Source organism: Alligator sinensis, unplaced genomic scaffold (genome assembly GCF_000455745.1).
Source record: "Alligator sinensis unplaced genomic scaffold, ASM45574v1 scaffold424_1, whole genome shotgun sequence".
In the NCBI taxonomy this organism is placed as follows: Eukaryota; Metazoa; Chordata; order Crocodylia; family Alligatoridae; genus Alligator; species Alligator sinensis.
This window is the reverse complement of record NW_005842113.1, coordinates 1,309,822-1,333,902: the sequence shown is the minus strand read 5'-3', so window position 1 is coordinate 1,333,902 and position 24,081 is coordinate 1,309,822. Positions and strand designations below refer to the sequence as shown.

Here is a 24,081-nt window from a genome sequence, read left to right as displayed (position 1 = left end):
GGATATGCTTGGCAGAGTCCCAGACTATATTCCAGGACCAAATACCTGAAGATGTTCTGTACTCTGCAACATTTGAAAGTACCTTTCCAACATCAAGTCCTAAGTGTGTTGCTTGTTTTGTAATCCAGTCAAATGCAGGAGTGTTATCATCACTAACATTTCTGCCTTTGAATCTTAGATCCAAGAGATTTGCAGCAGCATGAATTGATTGGCAACAAAATTCTTCCTGTCTGTTAATAAAATCTTTCACTTTTCTTTCTTCTGTACTTGTAAGTGGAAATACACTTAGATTCTCAACAACAGTTGATTTTATCTGGGCCATTTGGTAAGGAATGTCTGATAATGATGCAGTGGTTGCTGAAGAAATTGGCTTTAGAATCTTCAGGGAGTACTGCAGCTGAACCCAGAAGACATCCTCATCAAGTACAGTGTTTCTAACACTTCTGGGTACTTTAAGATCCTCAATTATTACTGTTTCTTGAAGAGCTTCTTTGTTTTGTAGTAAACTTTCAAATGAGATCACCACTCCACTCATGTAGTTTTACTACAGAGTTTGAGTGTCACTATTTTATTTTTTGCATTCTTGTCTTCCTGCTTCTTAAAGACTTCAGCTCCAATATGAGTAGTTTTTACATGTTTTATAACTCATTTTGCTCTTCTATAGATCTTTTGCAGTGTCCAACTTAATGATGTCATTAAGAAGCAAGTTTAGCCCATACGCTGCACATCCTATTGCAGTAATATGTGGATATTTATCTATTATGGTCTCCCATGTTGCTTTCATGTTACTTGCATTGTCAGTCAGCAAAGCAAATACTTTACCACTCCCAATCTTCTGTAGGACTTCACATATTTTACTACTGATATACTCTGCAGTATGCCTGTTCTCTTCTGTTTCAGTGCTTCTGTAAAAAACTAGTTGAGGTGTTCTTAACACAAAGTTTATGATTCCTTCCCCACACATTTGTCCATCCATTTGTAAGTACTGCAAGACACAGTTCTTCATTGATTTCTTCTTGCACAGATTACATTACACGTTCATATTTTGACTCTAAAAGAGGCTTGCTCAAAGAAAGTCTGCTGGGCAAATGGTATGGTGGTCTTAGTAATTTAAAAGCCAGTATGTATTTTCAGTTATTGACAATGGTGTCCAGAAGAATATATTGCTCTTGCAAGAGCTTGGTCAATTTTTTCCTGATCTTCAGGCCTCATTTTGACTACAAATGAAGCTATTGAGAGTCTTTTGCATACAGTTGGTTGCAATATTTGGCTACTTGAGGATGTTGATTGGGCATCCCTTTATGATGCTGATGTTATAGAAGCAGCAGCAGCAGCAGCAGCAGGACTTCTAGATTGAGAACACTGGAAAGAGCTACTTGCACTTTCATCATCGTGATCTACTTCCTCCTCACTTACACCCATGAAAGATTTTTTAATGTCTGCAGGACACTTCTTACATACAAGGGTGTGTTTGGTCATCCTAGTAGCATTTGGAAATGCATATTTCATTTGACAGTATTTGCAAATCACTTTTTTTCAGAATAACTTGCATTGTGGAAATGCTTTCATATGCTAGAAGTTGGTTGCACCATTTTGCTGAGGGAGAAAAAAGAAAAATGTAATTTAGTGGCTAGTTTGCATATATAAACACTAAGCTACAGCATGCACAAGTTTAGTAATAGATGGAGGAGAAGCCTCCTCAGAGTTAACTGTCAACAACTTCCATGCCCTGCAGGCCTCACCTCACTGCTAAGGTTGGGTGATTTGTCACAAAACATCACATTAGTAGGAATTCAATTATGAATTACATAGGTTATTAAAATATACTAGTGCAGCTAAAATAAAGTTTAATATACTGAATTCAGAGAAATTTAAACTCTTACCTTTCAATAAGGAAGTATACTTTCTTTCAGCTCCTTTGTGCAGCTTCTGTACTTCTGTGGATCTCAAGGTCACAGGGCCAGGAGGAGGCAGGTTCCTTCCAATGCCGAAACCTTTAGACTTGCTCTGTCTCTTCTCCTGAGACTTTTGAGCAAGCAGGGCAAAAAGCACCTTGTTTCTAATCTCTACAGGAACAAATGGATGCTGCTGCCAGTGTCCACTCCTAGTCTTTTGAGGCCTAGTCAGGACGGGAGTAGAACCACCAACCTCTAGATCAAAAGTCAACAATAGAGGAAGTCCACAAGCAAAGAAGGCACTGAATCCTTTTTCCTTCTCTTGTGAAAATGGCAGTGCCCCTGTCTCTAGTGGGTTATGGAATAGAGAAAATCCCACACAACTTACTGATTCGTTTGATGCACTGGTTGGGGGAGAACTAAAGGCTAGAGCTGATCAAGAGGCTCTTCTCCTAGCCACCATTGTTCAGGCAATCTCATTTTCCTGCCTGTTATGACCTCATGAGGAGTATAACCATGTGATGCTGTTGATCCTCGGGAGTGCCATTAGGACCAAAGCTAATTTTTCATCCCAATTTTTCCGTTGCTGTTCTACCACCTTTTTCAGAGCTAACTTTAGGGTTCTAGTAGTTCTTTCCACTAAACCTGAGCTCTGTGAATGGCCTTCAATATGCAACCGTTGCTTGATTCGTAGAGCTTGACATAATCCCTTGGTTACCTTTCCCACAAAGTGGGGTCCTTGGTCTGAGTCAATTTCCTTTGGTACTTCGTGGCATGAAAACACTTGTTCTACTAGGTATGCAGGTTGTAGCTGTATTGGTCTAGACAAAAAAGCAATCAGGGCTCATGGAGAGAGGTGATATATTTTATTAGACCAACAAGATTTTTGCAAAAAAGGTAATTTGCATCATCATAGCCTCTCAGGAGAGCTGAGACTCCTTACCAGCTAAGAACTGCTGCCGAGAGGGTTTTTCCATCTATTGACTCCTCTGTGAAAACCTATGAACCATGAACTTTCATTTCTACCCAGGAGAACTTTTAAAATCTTTTTGCTGATGCCTGATGAAGGATGTTTGTGCCCGAAAGCTTGCAATTAAAGGGATTTTTTTTGCAAAAATCTTGCTGGTCAATATATCACCTCTGTCCACAACCCCTGATTGCTTGCTCTACTAGCACTTTTGCAGTAGTTAACACATCATTTTTCCAAGTGGGAATGGCTTGTATCCACTTGGTAAATGCATCTATAATTACCAAACAATACTTATTACCTTTTGTACTTCTAGGCAGTTCGGTGTAATCAATTTGCAACCGACTCCAGGGGCCATCAATCCTCTGATGTCCCAATGGTCCCTTGATTGCTTTACCATCTGGATTATTAGCAACACAAGGCAAACAGTTATATGTACACGTTACTCAATATCTTCTCTCATTTTTGGCCACCATCCAATTGCCTGCAATTGCTTCAGTGTTTTTTCTACTCCTAAATGTTTGTTATCATGAGTTAGTGTAATAATTTCAGTTCTGATTTGAGTAGGCACCACCGATACAGGGGCTTCATCTGTCTCTGCTAAAATTAACTCAAATTTGTCTTTCCAAATCTTCCATCCCAAACCTCCTGTTTACTCACCAGCTCTTGTAATTGCTTATCTTCCTTTTGCAATTCCAGCAAGTCTAAGCTCAAAAATTTACTTTGTGCTTCTGCCTTTCTCTTGGTTCCCACAGGGGACTCTCTTTTGCTCCAGCTTTTGTGGCCAAATCCGCTTTTTCATTCCATTTAGCCTCTTCAGTCTCTTTTCTATGGGCTTTAACGCTTCAAATTTTGACCTTGAAATCCCATATAAATGGCTTCTTCTGTTCTATATATATCTCTCTATATATATAGAACAGAAGAAGCCAATTTGACAAAATCAAGATGTCCCATGGAAATATGTCAATTTTCCTGAAACTTCCAGCGGAAGCCAGTGAGGCCAGCTATCATGTCTAACTCTGAAAGGCTCCAATGTACTGGGGAGTCAGGAAACAGCTGCCCTGGGAAATAACTCCATGAGCCATTGCCTCTTCTTGCTGTTTAAGACACCAGATGGAGATAAAGACCCAAGTCAGCTCCCCGGGGAGCTAAGCAGGGAGTTGAGGTGCCAGGGGAAAGCTGATTATTATTATTAACAACTCCTTTTGCTTCTTGTGAAAAAGAAATTTTCAGGATTTTTCTTCCCATGGACAAAAATTCTAATTTTATTTTGTTCTGATTCGAGATGAATTTCTTTTCAAAACAATAACAGAGGGATTTCCTTTGTCTGGCCTGTTCTGCTCCTGACCTCTTCACTAAGTGCAGTTAGATGTTTGAGGTACTCCATTGCCTGATTTATGGTAATGGCCACAGGTCAACCAGTGAGAAAGGCAACCCTCTTCAGCACACAGTACAGACGAAAAGCCAAAGTTGAGATGAGAAATGATTTGTGAAGCTCTGGCGGTTTTAATGAAAAATATTTTTTTCTTTCCCAGGTTTTGTCTTCTCCCTGGTAAACAGGAAGAACTGATCCTATAGTTAAAGCTCTGGACTGAGACTCTGCACATTTAGGTTCTCTCTTGCCCCAGGGGATGTTGTCCTAGGGGATGTTGGGTAAGTGACAGTTTTCTAAAATAAATGCTATTTTTGGGTGCCCAGGTTGGGAAATTGGGGCCCCAGCCCTTTGACACAGACTCCTGCCCTAGATAGACTCCCACTGATTTTGATAGGACTGACTCTGTAGAGTCCATGGTTCATCTTTGAGGATAAAATTTCAGTCTCTCTCCATATTTTATCTGTATAATGGGGCTTCTATTTTACAGGATTGTTGTGAGTATAAATCTATAACTCTTGCTAATATGCTCAGATACTACAGTGGTGAGCACAGTAGTAAAGGCATCCTTTAACCAAATCTGAAATAGTTACCCCAACTGTCATACTTGCCTGCTTTCTAAAACTACCAGTAGGAAGTAGGACTGGAAGGGATCTCACAAGGTCATCTAGTCCATCTGCTCAAGGCAGGATCATCCCTGACTAAACCACGGCAGACAAGTGTCTAATTTGCTCTTGAAAACTGCCAAAGATTATTCCATAACTTCTCTAGGTAGCCTGTTCCAATGCTTGACTAGCTTCATAGTCAGAAAGTTCCTCCTAATCTCTAACCTAAATTTCCCAGCTGAAGCTTGAGGCCATTGCTCCTAGTCCTATTTCCCAGAAAGAAAAGCCCATCTCCATCATCTCTGTAATTGCCTTTCAGGTATTTGAAGACTGTTATCAAATGCCACCTCAGTCTTCTCTTCTCCAAACTAAATAACATGAGTTCTTTCACTCTTTCTTCATCAGTCTTGCCTCCCCATCCCCTAATCATTTTTGTTGCTTTTCCAAACTGTCTACATTCTTCTTGAAGTATGCCCAAAACTGGACATAGTACTCTAGGTGAGACTTCACTTGTGCTGAACAGAGCAGAAGAATCTCTTCCCTTGATTTGTGACATGCCTGTTAAGGCCATAGAGGCTGGATGAGAGAATAAGGTCCCACCAACACAATTAAATTAGCTGCATTGATCCAGGTATGAAAAATTAGCAGGGGGGAAGGAAAACTTGCAGCTGTTAGAAGGAAACAGTATTGTAAGAGCACAAATAATTACTTTTTGGTATCTAAATAGCACATAGGTGCACACACAAGGAGAAACATTAAAAAAGAACACAAAAGTATCCAAGTCCTTGAACACTTTCTGCTGCAAATGTTTTAAAATTGAAATAACAAAGCACAAGATGCTGCTTTGTTCCAGTAAACACACCTTTCTAAAGAAAGTTTCAATGCTTCTATTGAAAACATACAGTTGGAGTGCTGTGTCAGCCCAGAGCCCTTTGAATTCTGGCTGCACGGTATTGTTTGCAGGACTGGGAACCTAAAGGCCAAAAAATCTTGATTAAATGGGCCTAGTAATTACCAGGCTTATATTTGGAATCAGATGGTGCTTCTTTTTCTCACAAAGGAGCAGATTGCAATCTTATTATTCACTTCAGTGAGCAATTCTTTACAAATGATCTTGACTTCACCAGGAGCATTTCTGTAACTTCTCAACAGCACGAATAAGGATTCACAGCTTGGCCTAAGAGTGGAGAATTATAATTTCAAATGGAGCAGAGTAAGACTTTCAAAGAATAAGACTGTGGTATCTTTTCCACTTGTGGTGGAGTACCTTGCTAGACAAGTTAGTGTTAGGCCTGCTAAGAATATTAGAATACAGCCAATGGGGAATAATTTGACAAACTTAATTGCTGTTTGTTTTGCAGATGAGTCACCTGAGACTAGGGTTTGACTTTTTATGGCTTTCTGTACTTTCTGTACTTTTTATGGCTTTTTATGGCTTTCTGTACTCCTCAGAATCAAGATCCACAAATTGAGCCAGGTTTGAAATGTTCAGCTTCAGTTAAAATGCAGAACTTTTGGATGAAATTACCATATTTGCCTGAATCCAAGGTAATGTCAAAATTAAGATGACTCCCTGCCCCACCCCCCACCCAATTAAACTAGGTTAGATAAATAAAAAGATATAAATTTGTTATAATTTTATATTTAAAGAATCTGATTACTGGAGGGTTGTCTTAAATTTGTCTCCAAGCACACTGGGAGGGGGAGGGTAATGGCCAGGCAGACTGACGCCCCGTGTCTGCACCCCAGCTGCCCCTCAACATGATCCCCAACCCATGCTGCTGCTTGATCTCCATCCTGCACTGCTGCCCACTCCCAGACCTGCTGCCTGGTCCTTCACCAGATCCCCAACCAAAGCTATTCCATTTCCATTCCCCACTCAACCCCTCACTCAACCTTGACCAGCACTGGTGCCCAGCCCCTACCTGATTCCAATGCATACTGATACCCTTTCCCCACCCAATCTCTGACCCCTGCTGCTGCCCAATCTAGGGCTGGCCTAGGATTACCACCTTTTAAAAACTGTAAGGCGGGACACAAGCCTGCCTCTGCCTCCTCCCCACCGTGGCATGGTCAGAGCAGAACTGAGCTGAGCCCGTGGGGGTAGGGAAGGATGCAGGCTGCCCACTGCAGGCTCAGGGCTCCCTGCCCTGCTGCCATTCCCCCAGGAGCCCCACGCCACCATGGCAAGGTTGCCCCTGCCCGCCTGGCAGCAACGGGTGGCACAGCTTCGCACCACCACCTCTGCTGCTGCTGGGTGAGCAGGGGACACCTGACCTCACCATGGCAGTATGGCTAGCATGGGGCTCCCAGCAGCAGCAGTACCAAGCCTCTCTACCTTTCCATGCCGGGTCCTGCCTGCTGGGCTACAGAGGCCCCACAGGGAGGGTAACAGGGGATGGAGCCCTGAGCCCACAGCAGACAGCCCACATCCATCTCCATCCTGTGCACAAGTCTGGGGGCCACATGTCCCCCCATGCCCTGTTCCCAGGTAGTGTGTGCAGCAGCAGGGAGCCAGCCCCGCTTGAAGCCCCCCAGATGAGTTGCATGTGGCTCCATCTGACTCTCCAGCTAGGCCAGGTGGCCATGAATTCCTGCCCCAGCCCCAGGCCTCATGCACTGCCTTGGCTGGTCAGCACATCCAGCCCCAGCTGCCAACCCTGCTCCACTCCTTCCCTCACAATGGAGGCCTGAATCCACTCCCCCACCATGTCTCCCCCCACCCCCCATAGACTTACTTGCAGGAGGCTGCTCTCCACAGTACCTGGCTGTATCCCTTGCCCTGTGCATGTGTGCGTGTGCACACATGCATGTGGCAACCCCACATCCTACTTCCCCCAGCCCCAAGCAGCCCCTCACAACCTGGAATGCTGCCAACCTGCAAGGGGAATCCCTTTTCCTGCATTTTTCTGTGGGGAATGGAAAACCTGGATCCCTCTATGACACTGTGGATCTGGGAAAATGCTGTCCCAGAGTCATGAAGCCTGGGACTGGGACTTGATGTTCCCATTTTGGGACTGCCCCACCCAATGAAGGATGGGTGGTCACCCTAGCACACCCTTACACTCACTGTACTGCTGCTGACTCCAGATGGCAGTGGCAGCCTGGACAGTTCTGCCTCTGGCTTTGGGCCCAGGTGGAAGCTGAGGCCAGAGTACTGGTACTCAAATTCAAGACAGACTTTTTTCCCCCATGCTGAATGGGGGAAAAAATCCATTCAAGTAAGTACGGTATTTCATAACAAAGATACTTAAAACCAGATTAGCTGACTTATTAGAAGGCATTCACCTTTGACTTTAGACCATTTATGGACCATTTCAGTCCAAAAAGAATTTGTATGAAGAAGTGAAATGAAAGAAGTTGAAAAAGATGCAATGGGAATTTGAATTCAGCCTTAATGCTAGTCAGCTGTACTTACAAATATTTTAATCACCAGTTTTTAAGAAAAAATATAGTTATGAAAGTATTGGATGAGGCACTATATAAGGTGGGTTCTTCCATAGGCACACTGAGAAAACCATGTTGACCAGATCAGTTTTAATTACCTTGAGGTAAATCAAGAGTAATTCCAATAAAATTCTACTCCGTTGAAGTCATTGGGGTTGGACAAAGGTAAAACAAGTAAAATTAGGACAGGCTGTCTGTGTTTTGCCTTACAAATCCATCACAGGGCTGGAAGGGATTTCAAGGGTCATCTGGTTCAACCTCCTGCATGGATGTAAGAATGCTACTCCTAAATCATCCCTGACCACTGCTTATGCGGCCTCCCCTTGGAAACCTCCAATGAAGAAAGTGACAGCTTCCCTGGGCATTGTCTCACTTCCAACAAGAAGGAGATTTCTGCTGATATGTAATCTGAATCTACTTTGCTGCAGTTCTGAAGCCATTGTTTCACATTCTGTTATCTGTGGCTAGAGGAAAAGTTGTTTTCCCTCTTCTTTATGGCAGTCTTTCCAGATATTCCAAGACTTCTATCATGTCTCACCTTAATCACCTGCAAGCTAAATATGCTTAGTTTTCTCAGCCTTACCTTATACTGCTTGCTTTCCAATCCCTTTGTTGTTTTTCTGTTTGCTGTTTAAATGACTTAAAGTGTCTCAGAAAGAAATCATGCTTTGATTTCTTTATTCCTTTTCAGTAGCTTGGCTATATCAAAATCTTATGTTTGCAAATGTTCCATGTTAGGAAGCACTGGGAGTTTAGAGTCTTCTGAATGCCCTCTTTCTAGCATGTGATAGGAACAAATCTTGATACACATAATTTCCTGTAGCTCTGTTGAAGAAGGAGGACTTCTGCATGATATGATAAAATATGATTTAAAAAAAAATTGTTTTCATAACACTCAAATGTCTGGTAGAAGCTATACTAAAAAGGCATAACCCTGAACAGAGGAGTATATCATGGAAAGGCTGTGCACTGGCAAATGAGTGGAAGAAGGAATGTGAGACAGTTTTTTTCTCAACAGTTTGTAAGGTGCATTTGTATTAAGTAACAATAGAGTTGAGTTAAAAATGAATGTCATTGAGGACTTCAATCTAGAGATGAACTGTAATAAACCACTAGGTAATTTTGCTTGCCTTATGCATGTAAGAAGTCTTATTAAAGTTAGCAAGACCATACATGTGAGTCAGCTGGGTTTTACTCCAAGAACAGTTATTCAGATTTGAATGTACAATTATCCTGACACAAAATTTCTTCACTGTTGGAAAAGAGAATGAATTCTGGGCACATGTCTGAATCTGAGTGAAAGAAGGACATTAAGTTAGTACTGGAAATTCTAGGCAGAACTATCCTAGTCAGAAGGCTTAAATCAAGATCCCATGAAATTTAGAAGTTCCAGAAGTTTTTACACTTGCCTGTGTATCTTTATATGTTTTTACAGGTTTCCCTCAATTTATGTGGGTTCTCTATACATGAATTCACTCTTATGTGATGAGCATTCTTAGACCCATAATTAATTATATGTGAGGTAAATTCGCTTTTATGCAATCGGCATAGGCGCCCCCTGCCCCGTCCAAGCAGGTAAGTCTGTGGGGGGAGGAGAAAGGGCTGTGGGGCCAGGGCCCCATGCACCCCAGCCCTGGCTGCAGCAGCTCCTGGAGCAGCTGGTGCCAGCTGCCTGCAGCTGATGGGCTGCACCATGCTCCACCTATCCCCTTGCACCAGGGCTTTTCCTGTCCCTACTCACCCCAGCTCCTGGGCTGTGCTGTGCCATGGTTCAGGCAACTGGTGTTGGCTGCTTCTGGGGCCACTGCAGCAGAGGCTGGGGTGAAATGGGAACAAGTGGAGTTACGGGTGGCATGGGGCATGGCACTTACCCCAGCTGCAGTGGCCCTGGGAGCAGCCTGTGCCAGCTGCAGAGGGAACTGTCAGTAGGTGGGGTGGGTATGCCTCTTGCTGCTCTGCACCCCCTCTTCCCAGCGGGGGCATGTGCCCCTATATCTGTGCCCCCTATATCTGTGCACAGGATAACAGCAGGCTGCCGCTGCAGGCTGGGGCCAGTGGCAGCACTGAGCTGTTCCTTGCACTCAGTGTGGCCCACCCCAAGCGCTGGGAAGAGCCCAGTGCCACCACTGGCCTCAGCCTGCAGCGACAGCCTGCTGTTGTCCACACACAGATCTCGGGGCACCACCCCCAGGAAGAGCCCAGCACAGCCCACCAGCCCGCAGCCCTCCGGGGGGGGGGGGGGGGGGGACTGAAGGGAAGCCCCGGCCCCGCCCCCCCGCCCCGCCGCCCCCGGGGGGGGGGGGGGCGTGGAGCAGCAAGAGGTGCTCCCCCCTCACACCCACTGACAGTTCCCTCTGCAGCTGGTGCAGGCCGCTCCTGGGGCCACTGCAGTGCTGTGCCCCTTGCCACCTGGAGCTTTGCTTGTTCCTACTCACCCCAACCCCTGCTGCAGCAAAAGTTGTGCCCTCCTCACTCCCTCCGTCCCTCCCTCACCACCATGGGAACCTATCCCTATTTGTTACATTATAAAGTGGGTTAACTTTATGTGAATTCGATTTATGGGCCATTCTCCGGGAACACATGTACGACATAAATCAAGGGAAACCTGTAATTCCTTTCATGGGTGGAATGCCAGAACAAGTTAAACTAAATCAATGAGAGGTCAGCCAAGTTTAGTCTTTTGTTACAAGCATGAGTGAGCCTCTAAAAAGAGAAGGAATGAAAATGTACAACTTTTGTTTCTACTCTTTGTGTTTAAATGTCTCATACATATAAATTAAATACAAAACAGTACAAGAAAGAAAAACGCAACTCAACTTATATGATGTTCTTTATTCCTAAGATGACTGATCTCATTCTCAAATCCACTACCTACAGTGACCAGAAATGGAGAAAAATATGGGACCCATTTTTGGAATAATAAAAAAAGACTGCTGGACAAGAATGGAGAGAAGATAAGGAGAGAACAGTCTAGTCTGGCCATACTTGAGGGCTCAGGACATGGTCATCTTTCAAATGAATGGAGAAATCAGGTGTATGTGGAGATATTTCTTTTACCCTCTGTTTCTTCCTCTTACTGTAAATTCCATCTTGATGGAGGATTATGGGAGCACTGTCTTGTGTTGGGAGGGTGATTTTCTTGGCAGCATGGCTTCTCAGAGTCATGTTTTTTATGGCATGCTCAATGGGGGACACTGTAAGGAAGTGTGCCACATCAGTGCTGATGATCATGCCATTAGTGAGTCTACCTATGTGGGCGTTGGAAGATGTGCTCAGTCTTGGGATCAGAACCCTGATGGGTCCACAGCTGGGAGAGTGCCCTCCCCTCCTGAGGGAATGATGCTGGGGAAAATGTGTTTGGACAATTCTGCAGTGTTTTTCGTTTCCTTATGTGTGCAATTGTCATATACAGGTACTATACGTTATATATGGCCCTTAATCCCTAAACAACAGCATGTATTTTGGTGTACAACAGCGAAAGGCTCTAAATTTTATTTTTATAATGTATTGTTTGCTCTTGTTTCTTTCAGATGGCTTTCAAGATATCCAGAATGTTTATTTTCCTTATAGCAGTTGCATCTTTTTTGTGTGTCTGTTTTTACACCACCCTCAACTGGAGTGATATCTGTATATTCTGCCCGAAGGGGGAAGTGGTTACATCATTGACTTATTTTAAAAAAGAGACTGAAAAGTTCCTGCAGTTGCCAGATACGGACTGCAGTAAGAATCCTCCATTCCTAGTACTGCTTGTGACATCATCATGTGACCAGAAAGAAGCTAGGATGGCTATTCGTCAAACGTGGGGGAAGGAGAAACTAGTTGCTAGGAAACGAATTCTAACATTTTTCCTCCTTGGAACCACTGAGAATCAATACGAGCAAACTGATGTTCTCGCTGAAAGCCAGGCATACAAAGATATTATCCAGAAGGGTTTTATAGATACATATTATAATTTGACTTTGAAAACAATGATGGGAATGGAATGGGTTCACAAATTCTGTCAACAGTCCAGTTTTGTTATGAAAACTGATTCAGACGTATTTGTCAATGTCTTTTACTTGACTGAACTTCTTTTAAGAAAGAACAGAAGCTCTAACTTTTTTACAGGGTTTTTAAAAATGAATGAGCGCCCAATACGACAGGTGTTTAGTAAGTGGTATGTGAGTAAATATGAATATCCTGGAAGCACTTATCCTCCATTTTGTTCAGGAACTGGTTATGTTTTTTCTACTGATGTTGCTAGTCAGGTTCTTAATATTTCAGAAAGCGTTCCCTTTATTAAACTAGAGGATGTTTACATAGGACTGTGCCTAGCCAAACTACAAATCAAATTGGAGGAACTTAATTCAAAACAGACATTCTTTCCAATCAAGCTTCAGTTCTCACTTTGTCGCTTTGTGACTTGCCACTACATTACACCTCGTGAACAGCAGGACTATTGGTCTCAGTTAGAGAAATCAGTAGATAATATGCCCAGCTGCTTGACATAGCTGAAACAAGAAACTAACACACAAAAATCCAGAGGGCCAGTCTTTACCCAGGCAAAACTCTCCCTGAAATCAGGACATGGACCCATTCACTGAAGAAGACATTAAATATTTCTGTTAGCATTTTTGTTATCTCCATACCTGTCTAGGAATGTGAAAATCTCCATCTCACACTTGGTAATTTTGCTTTTCTTTATTTGCAAGCACTTTGTTTTCTTTCAGGTTTTAAGTCAATGTGACTGCTCTGCTCTGTCTGTCTGCACACTGGCATCACCAGCAACAGGTCCAAGAATGACTAGTGATATTGTATATAGACGAATAAGCAGATATTTGATAGATAATTTGTGTGTGTTTGAGGGTGGGTGGTGGGGGTTAAAAATGTTTACAGGCCAAAAGGATATTCCCACATTTCCTGACAGGCCACATTCCTGCAATAGACTTGTATAGAACACTACTGAAATCCACAAGGCTTTGCTCAGATTCAAGGATATGCCTATGCAAAGCTCATTGCAAGACCTTAGCCTTTGGTACAGTGGGTTATCTCAAGAGCCTTTAAGGACACCAGATTTGCTTTCTAGGTACACTTCATACTGAATATCAAGCACATAGAGCCTTTTCCAAAGTCCGGTGGAGACAGTCCCACTTACTTCTATTGACTTGGATTCATTCTAGAAAGGATTTTATGAATCCATGGATCACTGTCACAGCTATCGCTTTCTGAGCATTGTACCATATTTTCTCATGTATAACCTATTCTTGAATATAATGTACACCCTGTTTTTTAAAAGGTAATATGTAGAAAAAAGGGTCTAGGGACCTGAGCCTGCTGCCAGCCCTGGGTGCTGGTTGGGACCCATGGGGACCAATCCAGTATGGTGGGTTTGGGGCTATGTACCAGGTCTGACCCCACGTGGTAGGTGTGGGACTGTGTGACAGGCCTGATCTGACACAATGGGTCTGAATCCATGTGGCAGGTCTGGGACTGCACAGCCTGAGGGCATAGCCAGTTTGGGACTGCATAGACGTGCGCCATGTCCAACCCCACACGCTGTCTCTGGGGCTGAATGCCGACTATGCCCTGGCTCTGGAGCCACATGCTAGGTCCAACCTAGAACATGGTCCAAGAGCCAGTGCATGGTCCCAGACTCAGCATGCCAACTCCAACCCAGCACATGGCTTCGTAAACAGCGTGCTAGGCACCATCTAGCATACCAGGCCCAGAGCTGTATGCTAGGTTGTACTTAATGCACTGGCTTTGGCCATGGACCAGCCCTGTGCACAGGCTGAATCTGGTATGTGGATGGGGAGAGTGGCTCCCCATGGCTCTGGAAATCTGGTGATGTGGGGTGGGGAGCAGTGGCATGTTAATTATCTTGGTACCCAGAGCTACAGCAATTAATGTTCCCACTACTCCTTTCCCACTCCCCAGCCACATTTCTGGATCCCTAAGGCTCTCTTTTTCTTGCACATAATGTGCACCCCAATTTTCCCCAGTTTGTTTTTTTGGGGGGTGGGGGGAAAGGTATAGGTTATATGTGAGAAAATATGATAATTTTGTAACATGGTTTGTTGGAACTGAATTATGATCACTTTAAATCAATGAGACAATGTATTATAAACATCTTCCTTCCTGTCATGAATTCAGGGAGGAGCAAAAAAATTCTGCTGTAATCAAACATGTCCGCTTAATGTTATAGACCAAGAGCCTGATTCTCTGTTTTTTTTAGTATCCAGTGTTTCTAGAGATCCATGGGAGCTTTTGATGTACAAGGAACATAGGACTGAGCCCTTAAAGTAAATGCAACTGATAAATAAAGTGAAAATGTAGAGGGTAAATTCTGTAGTCACAACATCTGCAAAATTCCCACTGATTTATGGGGAATTATGTTCCATCATGGCTAACATATAACAGATAGACTCCAACCTATCAGTTTTATTTACAAATATATACCACAACCCAAGGCTATATTTAATTGATGTTTTACTAGAAGTACTTTGAAATCTCATAAATACAATATTCTGATACAGTTATATGAACTAGTATGATGCATTTTGCTGTAAGTGACTAATTATTGTAGCTTGGGACCCCAATTCATCTAGATGCTTAAATATGTGCCTAACTTCAAACATGATAGTTTTACTGAAATCAGTGGAATTACTCCTGCTCAAAGTTAGGTGTATGCTCCAGGGTTTAGATTTGGGGACTGGAAAAATAGTTATTGACTACATTTACTGTATATTTTCTGTAAGGGAAAGTTACAAGTCTAAAATGAACATGAAATTTCCAATATTTCAACAATTCCAACATCAGTTTCATGGCATTGAGCTTAAGGTAGAAGAATAAGTATACCTTATCACATAGTTCTCTCTGAAGGTGAGCATAAGTATCTCTAGATCTGGGAAGTGATAATGATAACTGTAATAACAGGAACAAGAACAATGATTTGTTCATTTCTGGTGCAGTGCAACATGGAGTGTACTTAATTTGCATATCACAGGATGAGCAAATCTTTTCTGTTTGTTCAGCATCAGGGAACACACCCCAGCTATATCTGAAGTTATTTTGCTGGTCGTCTCAGTGGGGGAGGTGGATCAGGATCCTTAAGCCAAGCTTCAATTTTTTCACCACTTTTCTTAACTGTCCTTCTCAATGTAAAGAATTTCTAGGGCTGTCGTAGGACATGAATACACAAGCTGTGCATGATGCCAATGTAAAGATTAAAGACACAGGGCAGGTTCTGTGCTGTGCTTCTGCAGAGGCCAGAAGAAAGAAGGAGATAGGTGGCTCAAAATGGCTAAAACTGGCATTTGCATAAGTAACAGCATTCCTGGAGGATGTCCCCCTTTGGGACAACATATTGATATGCTGATATTGCACCATGACATTGATATATGTCTATGCTGATGCTGCACTATGGAATTCCTGTAGCGCTGAGTTTTAAGGGAATGTCCCTGGTCTGTCCATAGCCTTGCCCCTGTGCTGGAGACTGTGAAATGAAGTATGGTAAGACTATTTACTCTGCTGCTCTTGCACTAAGGAAAATTCTTCATCAGTCCCTTGTAGCTAGGGCCATCCCTAAAGGGGGTGAATCAGGGTGACTGCCCCGGGCTCCACGCTTTTGTGGGCCTTGTGGTCAGTGCTGTATAGGCCCCGTCACAGCTGCCATGTGCCACCACTGCCAAGAACCACTGGCTCTGCCACTGCTGCCAAGGGCTGCCAGCTCTGGCTGCTTGCCACCCCGCCCCCCCAGGCCCTGCACAGGCTGATATGCCCCAGACCAGCACACCCCTAGGGACGGCTCTGATTGTAGCTCTCAGCCCACATTCACTGTTGGATATCACATAGCCACTATCTCTGTGCCTAATACTATTATTATCCTGTCCACTAGGAGCAGCTTTGTCCTTTATAGTTAGCAAAAAGTATTCAATATCAGAAGAATGATTTTTCTGTTCTAGACATTAAAATCTAGTAGCAGTGTTGTTGCTGTAGCTGTGATGGTCCAGGGAATATGTAAGATGCCAGATTTCTAGGGTGAGATAATATCTTTTATTGGACCAGCTGTGTGGCTAGGACAGAAGTTACACAAACCTTTTCCTCAGATCTGGGAAAGAAGCAAATACAACCCAAGCTAAATACCAGGTAGAAAAACTGCTCTCATTTAACTTAGTTACGTTAATGAATATGATCCTTTAAAACGGTGGTCTCCAACCTTTTTATGGTAAAGATCACTTTTTGGCACCCCAGGATCTATCTGGGCCTGGCTCACCTCTACTCCCTCCCGATCCGTGCCAAGCCCTAGCCCTAGCCCCAGCCCCAGCCCCAGCCCCATTCCCTCTCCCCCGCCCACTGCCTCTCTCCCTGCAGACTTTCTACCGGGGGGGGTGCACATGCTCAGCCCCCCCCCAATTTTCTTCTCCCTCTGCCTATGGTTATATGTGAGAAAATGTAGTGGTCAGTTCTGTTAGATGGTGTGGCTGTTTAGCCTTAGGTAGGCTGAATTTGTGCACAAAGACTCAGGCCTTTCCCTTACCAGCATATTTCTGTGCTGCTTCCCTGAAGTGAATGTGACTTATGAGGTACTGAAATCCCTCTATCAATTACAATTCGTACATAATTTTGTAAAGACTTTGTGATCCTTTCTTACTATGAAGAGAAGAGTCACCTTTTGAGGTCCAGATTCTGGTACCCTTCCTCAAAATGGATGGGTGGTATTTTGGACCAAGAGTGGCTCTGTTATGTTCCACAGAATCACTAGTGAAGTACAGCTTAATGTGAATCAAGATTGCAGAATCTGCCCTACTGTTTGTAAAAAAGGGATTCATGTTAAGTTTATGGTCACCATGTTACTGGCAATGAATTCTCTGGAGATTGTTTAAAGGACTATCCCACGATAAGCAGAGAGAGGGAGTTTGCTTTGTTAGTTTGAAGTCAGGAAGAAGGCAGGGTGTGCATGAATTCACTTAATCAGATGATGATACAGTGATAAAGTGCTGATAATGTGAACTCAGGCTCACAGAAGCTTATGCATGTCTGATTTAGTTAGTCCATAAGGTGCATCTCAACCCTGCCTTCTGACTTCCCAACATGAACACCGCTTCCTCCCCATGTATTTGTGTGGTTCTAGCAGCTTATGGAAATATGGATTCCCATCATTACTTCCATTTAAAATAATATTGTCACTATGTTATGTTCAGAATATAACATGTGTTTGTCTAGGACTCTATATTATTAATATTATTGTGGCTAGTTGGCTAAATTGTTTGAGATATTCATTACTGAAGGCTAGCAAATGGTCTCAATTTAAATAGTTCAGCTGCCCTTTTTGCATTATCTGAAGGAATGGTTTTGACTGATATATCCTACTTTCATCACAATTATTTAAGTTATATTTTGATTTCTTTTTTTAGTTCTATACACTTGATAAATCTGCTCTGAACAGTAATAAGTGAAAGATATTATTAGAGACTAAAACATTAAGTTACATTATTACAAAAACCATAAGAAAATAATTGATCACAGGTATAGCAAATTCATTAGTTTAAAAACTAACACTTGCCAATTTTGGTATTAGCCAAATGAAAAGAACTGTTGCAGTTTAAGTCACTGATAATGGTTTTAGCAACATTACACTGAACAGCTAATGAACTTTGCCAAATTATTTATATTTTGCTAATAGTGGTCAGTATGGAAAATCTGGAAACATTTATTAGTAGGCTTGGCAGAATTCAATTTTTATTTTTTAAATAATTTTGGTGGCTAAAAGCAGTGTTCAATTCTAAGCCTTTATTTCAATTGTTATCTATTTACATTTTCAGGATGGTATGAAATTAGGGATGTGGGGTGCAGGCAATGTAGTAATGACAGGATACTGTTAAAAGCTTTATAAAATCACACATCAACATATAAAAAGTAAATATCCATATATCAATAAATCATATCTTTTTTAAATCATTCTTTTCATTCATCAAGAAAGAGCTGGGTGATCAGGGACCAAAGGAGGAGGGCAGCAGCACTCTTAGAGCTCTGGGAACATGGCCCTCAGGGCCCACTGCCCTGGACATTTATCTATGTTTATCAATAACAATCAAATCCTGCCAAGGCTATTTATTGGTTTTGTAAACACAAATTATGCAGTGCTAGATGTATGATTTTTTTAAAAAAATATCTGATGACATGCTTTAGAATGAATTATTTAAAGAGCTTATTTGCAGAGGAAGTGCTATATATCCAGGTGGCAGGTCTGGGACTGCACAGCCTGAGGGCATAGCCAGTTTGGGACTGCATAGACGTGCGCCATGTCCAACCCCACACGCTGTCTCTGGGGCTGAATGCCGACTATGCCCTGGCTCTGGAGCCACATGCTAGGTCCAACCTAGAACATGGTCCAAGAGCCAGTGCATGGTCCCAGACTCAGCATGCCAACTCCAACCCAGCACATGGCTTCGTAAACAGCGTGCTAGGCACCATCTAGCATACCAGGCCCAGAGCTGTATGCTAGGTTGTACTTAATGCACTGGCTTTGGCCATGGACCAGCCCTGTGCACAGGCTGAATCTGGTATGTGGATGGGGAGAGTGGCTCCCCATGGCTCTGGAAATCTGGTGATGTGGGGTGGGGAGCAGTGGCATGTTAATTATCTTGGTACCCAGAGCTACAGCAATTAATGTTCCCACTACTCCTTTCCCACTCCCCAGCCACATTTCTGGATCCCTAAGGCTCTCTTTTTCTTGCACATAATGTGCACCCCAATTTTCCCCAGTTTGTTTTTTTGGGGGGTGGGGGGAAAGGTATAGGTTATATGTGAGAAAATATGATAATTTTGTAACATGGTTTGTTGGAACTGAATTATGATCACTTTAAATCAATGAGACAATGTATTATAAACATCTTCCTTCCTGTCATGAATTCAGGGAGGAGCAAAAAAATTCTGCTGTAATCAAACATGTCCGCTTAATGTTATAGACCAAGAGCCTGATTCTCTGTTTTTTTTAGTATCCAGTGTTTCTAGAGATCCATGGGAGCTTTTGATGTACAAGGAACATAGGACTGAGCCCTTAAAGTAAATGCAACTGATAAATAAAGTGAAAATGTAGAGGGTAAATTCTGTAGTCACAACATCTGCAAAATTCCCACTGATTTATGGGGAATTATGTTCCATCATGGCTAACATATAACAGATAGACTCCAACCTATCAGTTTTATTTACAAATATATACCACAACCCAAGGCTATATTTAATTGATGTTTTACTAGAAGTACTTTGAAATCTCATAAATACAATATTCTGATACAGTTATATGAACTAGTATGATGCATTTTGCTGTAAGTGACTAATTATTGTAGCTTGGGACCCCAATTCATCTAGATGCTTAAATATGTGCCTAACTTCAAACATGATAGTTTTACTGAAATCAGTGGAATTACTCCTGCTCAAAGTTAGGTGTATGCTCCAGGGTTTAGATTTGGGGACTGGAAAAATAGTTATTGACTACATTTACTGTATATTTTCTGTAAGGGAAAGTTACAAGTCTAAAATGAACATGAAATTTCCAATATTTCAACAATTCCAACATCAGTTTCATGGCATTGAGCTTAAGGTAGAAGAATAAGTATACCTTATCACATAGTTCTCTCTGAAGGTGAGCATAAGTATCTCTAGATCTGGGAAGTGATAATGATAACTGTAATAACAGGAACAAGAACAATGATTTGTTCATTTCTGGTGCAGTGCAACATGGAGTGTACTTAATTTGCATATCACAGGATGAGCAAATCTTTTCTGTTTGTTCAGCATCAGGGAACACACCCCAGCTATATCTGAAGTTATTTTGCTGGTCGTCTCAGTGGGGGAGGTGGATCAGGATCCTTAAGCCAAGCTTCAATTTTTTCACCACTTTTCTTAACTGTCCTTCTCAATGTAAAGAATTTCTAGGGCTGTCGTAGGACATGAATACACAAGCTGTGCATGATGCCAATGTAAAGATTAAAGACACAGGGCAGGTTCTGTGCTGTGCTTCTGCAGAGGCCAGAAGAAAGAAGGAGATAGGTGGCTCAAAATGGCTAAAACTGGCATTTGCATAAGTAACAGCATTCCTGGAGGATGTCCCCCTTTGGGACAACATATTGATATGCTGATATTGCACCATGACATTGATATATGTCTATGCTGATGCTGCACTATGGAATTCCTGTAGCGCTGAGTTTTAAGGGAATGTCCCTGGTCTGTCCATAGCCTTGCCCCTGTGCTGGAGACTGTGAAATGAAGTATGGTAAGACTATTTACTCTGCTGCTCTTGCACTAAGGAAAATTCTTCATCAGTCCCTTGTAGCTAGGGCCATCCCTAAAGGGGGTGAATCAGGGTGACTGCCCCGGGCTCCACGCTTTTGTGGGCCTTGTGGTCAGTGCTGTATAGGCCCCGTCACAGCTGCCATGTGCCACCACTGCCAAGAACCACTGGCTCTGCCACTGCTGCCAAGGGCTGCCAGCTCTGGCTGCTTGCCACCCCGCCCCCCCAGGCCCTGCACAGGCTGATATGCCCCAGACCAGCACACCCCTAGGGACGGCTCTGATTGTAGCTCTCAGCCCACATTCACTGTTGGATATCACATAGCCACTATCTCTGTGCCTAATACTATTATTATCCTGTCCACTAGGAGCAGCTTTGTCCTTTATAGTTAGCAAAAAGTATTCAATATCAGAAGAATGATTTTTCTGTTCTAGACATTAAAATCTAGTAGCAGTGTTGTTGCTGTAGCTGTGATGGTCCAGGGAATATGTAAGATGCCAGATTTCTAGGGTGAGATAATATCTTTTATTGGACCAGCTGTGTGGCTAGGACAGAAGTTACACAAACCTTTTCCTCAGATCTGGGAAAGAAGCAAATACAACCCAAGCTAAATACCAGGTAGAAAAACTGCTCTCATTTAACTTAGTTACGTTAATGAATATGATCCTTTAAAACGGTGGTCTCCAACCTTTTTATGGTAAAGATCACTTTTTGGCACCCCAGGATCTATCTGGGCCTGGCTCACCTCTACTCCCTCCCGATCCGTGCCAAGCCCTAGCCCTAGCCCCAGCCCCAGCCCCAGCCCCATTCCCTCTCCCCCGCCCACTGCCTCTCTCCCTGCAGACTTTCTACCGGGGGGGGTGCACATGCTCAGCCCCCCCCCAATTTTCTTCTCCCTCTGCCTATGGTTATATGTGAGAAAATGTAGTGGTCAGTTCTGTTAGATGGTGTGGCTGTTTAGCCTTAGGTAGGCTGAATTTGTGCACAAAGACTCAGGCCTTTCCCTTACCAGCATATTTCTGTGCTGCTTCCCTGAAGTGAATGTGACTTATGAGGTACTGAAATCCCTCTATCAATTACAATTCGTACATAATTTTGTAAAGACTTTGTGATCCTTTCTTACTATGAAGAGAAGAGTCACCTTTTGAGGTCCAGATTCTGGTACCCTTCCTCAAAATGGATGGGTGGTATTTTGGACCAAGAGTGGCTCTGTTATGTTCCACAGAATCACTAGTGAAGTACAGCTTAATGTGAATCAAGATTGCAGAATCTGCCCTACTGTTTGTAAAAAAGGGATTCATGTTAAGTTTATGGTCACCATGTTACTGGCAATGAATTCTCTGGAGATTGTTTAAAGGACTATCCCACGATAAGCAGAGAGAGGGAGTTTGCTTTGTTAGTTTGAAGTCAGGAAGAAGGCAGGGTGTGCATGAATTCACTTAATCAGATGATGATACAGTGATAAAGTGCTGATAATGTGAACTCAGGCTCACAGAAGCTTATGCATGTCTGATTTAGTTAGTCCATAAGGTGCATCTCAACCCTGCCTTCTGACTTCCCAACATGAACACCGCTTCCTCCCCATGTATTTGTGTGGTTCTAGCAGCTTATGGAAATATGGATTCCCATCATTACTTCCATTTAAAATAATATTGTCACTATGTTATGTTCAGAATATAACATGTGTTTGTCTAGGACTCTATATTATTAATATTATTGTGGCTAGTTGGCTAAATTGTTTGAGATATTCATTACTGAAGGCTAGCAAATGGTCTCAATTTAAATAGTTCAGCTGCCCTTTTTGCATTATCTGAAGGAATGGTTTTGACTGATATATCCTACTTTCATCACAATTATTTAAGTTATATTTTGATTTCTTTTTTTAGTTCTATACACTTGATAAATCTGCTCTGAACAGTAATAAGTGAAAGATATTATTAGAGACTAAAACATTAAGTTACATTATTACAAAAACCATAAGAAAATAATTGATCACAGGTATAGCAAATTCATTAGTTTAAAAACTAACACTTGCCAATTTTGGTATTAGCCAAATGAAAAGAACTGTTGCAGTTTAAGTCACTGATAATGGTTTTAGCAACATTACACTGAACAGCTAATGAACTTTGCCAAATTATTTATATTTTGCTAATAGTGGTCAGTATGGAAAATCTGGAAACATTTATTAGTAGGCTTGGCAGAATTCAATTTTTATTTTTTAAATAATTTTGGTGGCTAAAAGCAGTGTTCAATTCTAAGCCTTTATTTCAATTGTTATCTATTTACATTTTCAGGATGGTATGAAATTAGGGATGTGGGGTGCAGGCAATGTAGTAATGACAGGATACTGTTAAAAGCTTTATAAAATCACACATCAACATATAAAAAGTAAATATCCATATATCAATAAATCATATCTTTTTTAAATCATTCTTTTCATTCATCAAGAAAGAGCTGGGTGATCAGGGACCAAAGGAGGAGGGCAGCAGCACTCTTAGAGCTCTGGGAACATGGCCCTCAGGGCCCACTGCCCTGGACATTTATCTATGTTTATCAATAACAATCAAATCCTGCCAAGGCTATTTATTGGTTTTGTAAACACAAATTATGCAGTGCTAGATGTATGATTTTTTTAAAAAAATATCTGATGACATGCTTTAGAATGAATTATTTAAAGAGCTTATTTGCAGAGGAAGTGCTATATTGTAACATTTTTATACTCAATGGTTCAGAAAACAATCAGATCAGGACATTTTGAATCACTCTAGAAATTTGAAAGGTACTCTGCTGTCTTTCAGTTTAGCCATTGGGCCCCTAAAAACAAACAACAAAGCTGACAATGGATTACAGTTAATTAAAATATATTTCAGCATCCTAAAGTTTCCATTCCCCTCAACACAAGCTCTTTTTAAGAAAATAAAGTGATGTTAATAAATAATGTAAATCCTAAACTCTTTGAACAACTTTTTATTTATTTTTTTAAATTTTGGCTGGGATTTTCAAAGGTGCCGCAGGGTCCACATCTCAAGAATGTGAATAGGGTTTGTGAAGATAAATCTCTTAGGCTCCTCAGAAAGTCCTAGTCTATATTTTTGTAATCATTCATTGGCCATATGTAAAAACTCAATGTAGCAAAAGGGCTAATTATGTATAGCATATCTGATGCCACAAAGTATGATTGTACTTGCACAGGTAACTTTTTAGTTCTAATATAAATATGCATGACACTGTTTACATTATTTGCCTAGGACATCTAAATGTTAAGCTAACAAAAACTGAATGTCTGATGATATTTTAGTAAAATATTTTATCACAGCCTTATCTATCCGTTTTGTTTCTGTCTGAGAGTGCAATTTATGCTTCGAAACTCAGATTGTTTTGAAAGAGGTTTATTACTAATTAAAACAAATTATCTTCACTTCCCTATAATACAGTGGAATGGAAGGAGTCTAAAAAGGGGTAGGTTCCTTTATACAGCATAAACACACAACTGCCATGGGGAACAAGTGATTGAGGGTTTC

The 24,081-nt window shown here is 42.0% G+C and overlaps 1 protein-coding gene across 10 annotated transcripts in view; it reads left to right on the top strand.

Moving 5' to 3' along the window:
* The window catches only part of B3GALT5 (beta-1,3-galactosyltransferase 5), a 41,151-nt gene extending 17,280 nt beyond the window's left edge, over window positions 1-23,871 (top strand). For 2 of the 10 annotated variants that reach the window (XM_025205368.1, XM_025205365.1), the window contains exons 2-5: window positions 4,398-4,515; window positions 6,292-6,387; window positions 11,129-11,320; window positions 11,817-18,487. In XM_025205368.1, coding sequence (XP_025061153.1) covers window positions 11,306-11,320; window positions 11,817-12,776 — 975 coding nt within the window. In that variant the 5' untranslated portion in view covers window positions 4,398-4,515; window positions 6,292-6,387; window positions 11,129-11,305 and the 3' untranslated portion in view covers window positions 12,777-18,487. The other 8 variants (XM_025205371.1, XM_025205366.1, XR_003094302.1 and 5 more) reach the window with 7 other exon arrangements.
* Window positions 23,872-24,081: the final 210 nt, after the last annotated feature.